Below are 6,024 nucleotides of genomic sequence, written 5' to 3'. Positions count from 1 at the left end.
AGTGTCACACAATATGGCAGAGCCTTCTGTTTTAGACGGAAAAAAAAAAAAAAAAAAAAAAAAAAAAAAAGTCACGTGGACGAGTTCGGTGAGGATGATTTACAGTGAAAACGTCTAGCACCTCGAATCAAAAATTGTCCTTTTGTGCTTCTGTCTTTGAATCATCATGTAAAAATTGGTAATCTTGTTTTGGCCATGAAAGATTTTGTTAAAAAGGATACACCCGATTTTTTTAAGCTATAAAATCCACAACGATACAAAATGACCACATAAATACTTCAACCTATAATAGCATGAAGATGCTGATGAGCACTAATTCTAKACGCAGAACACTTTGAAAAGAAAAAAACAAATGAATAAAATAAAATAAAAAACCACAAAGCCCTGATTGTCTACCTCTATAAATGATCCAATTCCATGTGGGATGGCCCACTGCTAAATCTCTTTGTTAAAAGTGATGCATAGTTAAAAGTATTCACTTCAATGAACATTCACCAGCTTAACATAGCAGTCCAACTAAAGCAGGAGGTTATGATGTATGAATTTCATTAGTAAGATTGAACATCTGCATTTAAAACTTGTATACAAAGTCAATTTTAGACAAAACGTGGGCCAGTCTTTAAAAAGTTCTCTAAAATGTTTCAGCAGTCCACTGAAAGCTTATTCAAAATATATTCTTTTTAAGCAACAATTATGGTTTAGTAAAAAGACTTTTTAAAAACTAAAAGTTGCATAAACCTCAAGCTCTTTGTGCGACCACTGCTCTCAGTTCTTGAAGCAAAATCTACATACAGGTGGTTTTACTGAATTTTGATCAGTTTAAATGTAAAAAAAGAAAAAAAAAAAGCTTCAGCTTTAAATCCACTGTACCGAATGCCCAGATAGAAGCCACACAAAGACCCCGCGCTCATAACGACACTGCAGAAAATACTTTTCTGCTAATATATACAATCAAAAAAAAGTGGGGTTGAGGTGTGTCAAATAAAAACAATTACTAAAAAATGTCTACAGGTCAAAAACTTCTCAGCTACATGCATATTCATTAAAGATAAAAAAAGGGAAAATACTTTAAAAAAATAATAAAAGAGGAACAAAAATATTCTGTTATGTTCCCCTGGTTATTTCTACATCTTGTGTCTTTATCAGCACGGCTTAGAATACTGGAAGGTGTTCTTGTCGGGATCCAGTCCCAGGACATCAAGTTTGCTTTTGTTTTTTTACTGGTCCGGACTAACAACTGGGTTAGAGAGATAATGACGTTAAACGTCTCCAGAATGAATAAATATGGAGGAATTTACCCTTCAGCTGTTCCCAGGTTTAGTAGAAAATGACCACTGATGAGAATTAAGGACAAATACTGAAACTCCTAAAGTGGGCTCATGAGATTTAAACGAAAAGGAGAGATGGTCCCAAATGGCACTTTTTTCAACACAGAATGACTGATGAGGAAATAACATTTAAAAAAAAAATCAGATCAAGTACTTTTGTCCTTGAAGTACCCCATCCTGCTCAGTGCACTTTACTTTCATTGAATGTTTGTCAAACGAGTAAAATATGAGGCATAAAAAACAGRCTCGTTTTAAAAACTTCTCGCTTGAAGCACTGAGACGCATTAAACAAAATAAAAAGAATGGAAGAGGCTTCTGCTCACTGTTATAATGTAACTAAACCAAAAAATGTGAAAATTTCTTTAAGAGTGCAAACTTTAACTTTTCAAAAGTGATTTTTGAATAGTATTTGCCCAAACAGTAAATCCAATCTCTTCCTGCTAAACTTTCCTTCTAAAGTCTAAATCGATGGCTTACAATTGTCGACTTATGAGCCTCTGATAGGTTTAGTTTGTTGGGGAGGGAGATATGAAACCACTCGTATTTGTACAGCTGACAGCGGGGGGGTAGTGTGTTCCATCTGTGGGGTCTCGCCCACGCCAACCTGGGGGCTGAGAGGTGCTCTCAGGCAAAGTACATGGTGCGCAGGGTGTCCTGGTGGATCTGGACTGCCTTGGCCAAGGCCTGGTGGTCTCGTCCGTTGCTCTGGCCTGATGTATGGCTGCCCTCCGCACTGAAAAGGATAAATTAAAATTAAAATGTGTACATTTTACAGTGATGTACATTTATTAATCCTGATTACAGTGAAGCCCCACAAAGTCATGATTTAGAGTTCATGGCCTCAATCGTTTGCAGATTTTTCCTTAGAAAATAGCTAATAAGTTTGCAGAAACCACAGCAAGTTAAACAGAAACTGCAAAACAATTCTCTGCAGTTTTCCTGTTTTTGTGGCAATAATGTTTTTCACTTGAGGAGCTGTAAATCCTCTGCTTTGCTGTGCAGCCTTCATCTTCATCGTACTGCCCAACCAATCATCATGGCTTGCCTGGTCTGCACCCACCAGAAAGGTCCAGGCTGGGAATTGATCCTGCGACCTTCTTGCTGATAGGACACATTAAGATCCTTACCTGTCATGCTCTTTGTCCACCAAGTGATAGCGGGCCCGGAAAGCCACTAAGTGAGCATAGTAGGCTGGTGCTGGGATGGAAACGGAACGTGTGCAGCGCACATAGGTATGACAGAGCTGGTAGGTGAGGACCTGCAGTTCATCTGAGGAGAAGTGGTTATCGTCCCACAGAACATGGTAGTGAGACGGTCTGCTCGTTCCCTGCAAGGAACAAAACAAAGAACGTTGATGCAAGAGTTCACAACAAACAATCTGTATTAAATGCAGTTTTGAGGCCTCAGTTTACCAGGATCTGATCCCAGTTCAGCTCTTACCTGAATGCCAGCGTGACTGCAAAGGTAGAAGTCGAACTCTGATGGGTGAGTGATTTTGGTGTCCACTGTGGTGCCTGCAGGAATGTTGCCACTCTTTCCAACCTGTACAAACATTAAAAATGTTTTGCTAAGCTGCGACTGAATTTAAACTATAGTTTGCTAGACAGAAGAGAAACATTTTTAATAAAACCACAGGACACTGCAACAAACTTGATATCAGCACACTTTTTAAAAATGTACAAAACTTACAATTTAATTTTAAATTGGCAATCCTAGTCATTCTGTTAAATACAAAACAAAAAACAAAAAAATAATTTAAAAAAATCTGAATTTCTGTTAATATCATACTGACCCTCTCATTCCTGTCCACACAGAACAGCCTTGTATGGTGTCTCTTCTGTACAACCACGAAGGTGATTCCAGGCTGATAATCTTTCTCTAGTTTGATGCAAGCCTCGCGAATTGCCAGCAGTTCATGTTGAAGAACCTGTGTGTAAAACAAGTTCATGAGCTTGTTTATTAAAAAACAATGTTCTCTTTTGACATTTACTTTATTATCACTGATCTTACCTGACTAAATTGGCCCTCAGAGATCCCATCTCGATAGTAGATGATTCTGGTGGGCTTGAAGCGAGTGGACTTGTAGAACTGGATGAGCAGCTCTCGCACCATGTTGGCCAGATCCTGGATGATGTCCTGGCGGTGCTGCTGCACTCGCACTGTGGCACAGTATCGACTGGGATGGGCATCCATACTACCAACCACCTGACGTGAAACATGAAATGTAACGTTAGTAGATAATTTCTGGAAATAATTACTAAATGTATGCATTTTAAAAAAATAATGATGCTCTGTAAAGTTACTTACAGCAGCAATAGAAGGTTTCTTTCCATCTCCTGCAGGTGGATGAGTCACATCTGAACCCAGGAAGATCACTGGCTGCTGGAACACCAACGGCCTTCACAGGAACAAGCAAAGCAGCATTTATGGACAAAATCCCACTAAGTAGAAATTTCCTTTTTTTTTGGCCTAAATCTAAAAGTGTGCTTTTATGACAAATTGCAAAGGATCCCCACTGACCTGCCCTGTGGGAGTAGGATGTTGTTGACTCCGCCCAGCTTGACGTTGATCTTCAGACAGAGGTTGGAGAGAGTCTGAGGTGTTGTCTTTTGTACGTTCTTCACCTGAACACACTGTGTGGCCATTCCGAGCACTGTGTCTCCAACACGTTTCACCTCCGCTGGAAATACAGAAGACATTCAAGTTCAGACTGCAGCCACTTTAGGAGTAGCCTGGCCCTTGCCTTCCTACGCAGCTCCGCTCAATTCTAGTTTCCCCTTCACTGCTCCGTCTGGGACTTCTCCTGTTGAGATGGATTTCGCTGGCAGATTTTTAGCCGGACCAATCAGAGAAGAGAAGGCGGAGTTTTAAACGACGTCGACTTTCTGTGCAGTGTCTGCTAGTTAGCTTAACATACGGCAGTGGAGGAAGAGAATGAAGCCAGTCCGTGTTGATAAGGCTTCCAAATTAAAATAAATTTGTCTGACAAAGCAGCAGCTCTCATTTTTCGGCTCGGTACTTCTCTCCTCTCAGTAGGGTTGTTTATAACATACGCGATTTCTGGTTAGCTTCTTAGCTTAGCCTCCTTCACAGCAACATACGTCACAGCCAACTGATCCAATCATTTTAAACTTCAGCAGAGGCCACGCCTCCTGCAAGAATCACTTGTCTATGCATCAAGTCCAGACCCTTGTACTAAGCAAAGTGAAGTACAGGGTCTAGTTAAAACCAGGATACTTTAGGAGCAAAGTTTGAGGACAACAAAAAAATGTAACATACATTTTATAAAGTAAAGGAATGTTTTTTTATTTGGTTGTAAATAGCTTTGCTAAAGGAAAAAAGTGGAAAGCAAATTGAATTAATACACTTTTGTTCTGATCTTTAGCCATATTTTTCTAATTGTATGTGGAGATATGTCAGCAATACCAAAACACTACCAACTATGGGAGAATGGCACTTGATTAAAGTCCGGATGAAGCTGAAGTTCTCAAGATCTGGTCACAGTGCAGTGAGACTAGATGTTTGCTTGTTTACAGATAGTCAAAGCTAGTATTTCTTTTAAAGAGAAACTCAACCATGTGTTTATGTTTGATGAGTCTTTAGATTAGACAAAGTTAAGACATTATAAATAGCCCCCTCACCATAGACCGGTGTCTTCCCAGGAAGGATGACCACCACCAGCTGCAGACCCTGGTAAGTGTACTTGAGGTGTCTGAACATCGGCTCCACACTGTCGGCTCCCTGGGCGTACTTGCAGAAACAAGGCTGACCTTGAATGGGCATCCCGGCATCACGAGAGATCTTCCTCAGCTGGTCTGTGAAAGCCCTAAGAACAACAAAATAAGTTCAACTTCTCCTTCTTCAAAGTGCTCTCAATTCCATTTCAAGCATTTAAATTGCTAATTAGTCTAATTCATGGTTCTTAAAGTTTGCATATTTAGGAGCACAAACATGAAAACTACACTAGAGCAGATATAATCTGTGGATCTCACTTACTTGAGCAGAAGTTCGGTGCACTGTCTCTGTGGGGCAAAGCAGGCGATGGCCCACACTTTGATCTCAATACCTGTGTGGAACTGCTTGTTCCTCATGTCCCACACTCCTTGGATCGGTGTGGCTATTGCTTTGTTCTGAAAATTTAAATACCAGCAGTCCTATTAATGCATGTAACTTCACAAAACTGTGTTGGGGTAAACGCGTAGGCATCGATCAAGAGTTTTATGAACATACCCTGCCGCCGTACAGTATTGAAGGTGCTTGTAAGACTCGGCCATTCACTTCTGTCATTTCATCTTTCACCATCACTCCGAATTCACGAACATAAGGGTCAGTGTTGAAGTTGGCACTTCTCATCTGGTAAAAAGAAAAGAAAGTAATGATGTTTTTTTAAATTACTGAAAGAAATCTACAACTTGTCAAAAAGGTGCTGATTATAGAACTAAAAACACTTCTGCAGGCTCTTGAAGAAAACAGTTCCAGTACGAGTGGTTTTAAGAATGGTGTTTCTATTTGTTTTCTTGTTGCCAGAGAAATGCTGCAGACAGACTACACTACAGTTACAGGTTATGTACATCAAGAATGTCACGATTACAACAAAGTATGCATATTTTTTTAAAATARGAGCTTGAAATTCCAAGTAGAAAGTGCGCCAGGAGGGTAAAACTACCAAAACGGATCATTACTTTCATTAGTGCTG

At 39.9% G+C, this 6,024-nt stretch overlaps 1 protein-coding gene across 1 annotated transcript in view; it reads right to left on the bottom strand.

Annotated features, from left to right (window-relative positions):
- Nucleotides 1-364: 364 nt before the first annotated feature.
- The window catches only part of LOC106510838 (protein argonaute-2), a 14,790-nt gene continuing 9,130 nt past the window's right edge, over nucleotides 365-6,024 (bottom strand). Inside the window, exons 11-20 of the mRNA XM_013999564.1 lie at nucleotides 5,559-5,681; nucleotides 5,325-5,458; nucleotides 4,970-5,154; nucleotides 3,849-4,008; nucleotides 3,636-3,726; nucleotides 3,339-3,533; nucleotides 3,121-3,255; nucleotides 2,769-2,870; nucleotides 2,456-2,655; nucleotides 365-2,061 (exon numbers count right to left, since the gene is read on the bottom strand). Of these exons, the coding sequence (XP_013855018.1) occupies nucleotides 1,953-2,061; nucleotides 2,456-2,655; nucleotides 2,769-2,870; nucleotides 3,121-3,255; nucleotides 3,339-3,533; nucleotides 3,636-3,726; nucleotides 3,849-4,008; nucleotides 4,970-5,154; nucleotides 5,325-5,458; nucleotides 5,559-5,681 (1,434 nt within the window). The 3' untranslated portion in view covers nucleotides 365-1,952. The remainder of the gene's footprint in view (nucleotides 2,062-2,455; nucleotides 2,656-2,768; nucleotides 2,871-3,120; nucleotides 3,256-3,338; nucleotides 3,534-3,635; nucleotides 3,727-3,848; nucleotides 4,009-4,969; nucleotides 5,155-5,324; nucleotides 5,459-5,558; nucleotides 5,682-6,024) is intronic.

This window comes from Austrofundulus limnaeus, unplaced genomic scaffold (assembly GCF_001266775.1).
Source record: "Austrofundulus limnaeus strain Quisiro unplaced genomic scaffold, Austrofundulus_limnaeus-1.0 Scaffold2347, whole genome shotgun sequence".
In the NCBI taxonomy this organism is placed as follows: domain Eukaryota; kingdom Metazoa; phylum Chordata; class Actinopteri; order Cyprinodontiformes; family Rivulidae; genus Austrofundulus; species Austrofundulus limnaeus.
Note: the sequence above shows the minus strand (reverse complement) of the source record. Positions and strands in the feature narration are given on the sequence as shown.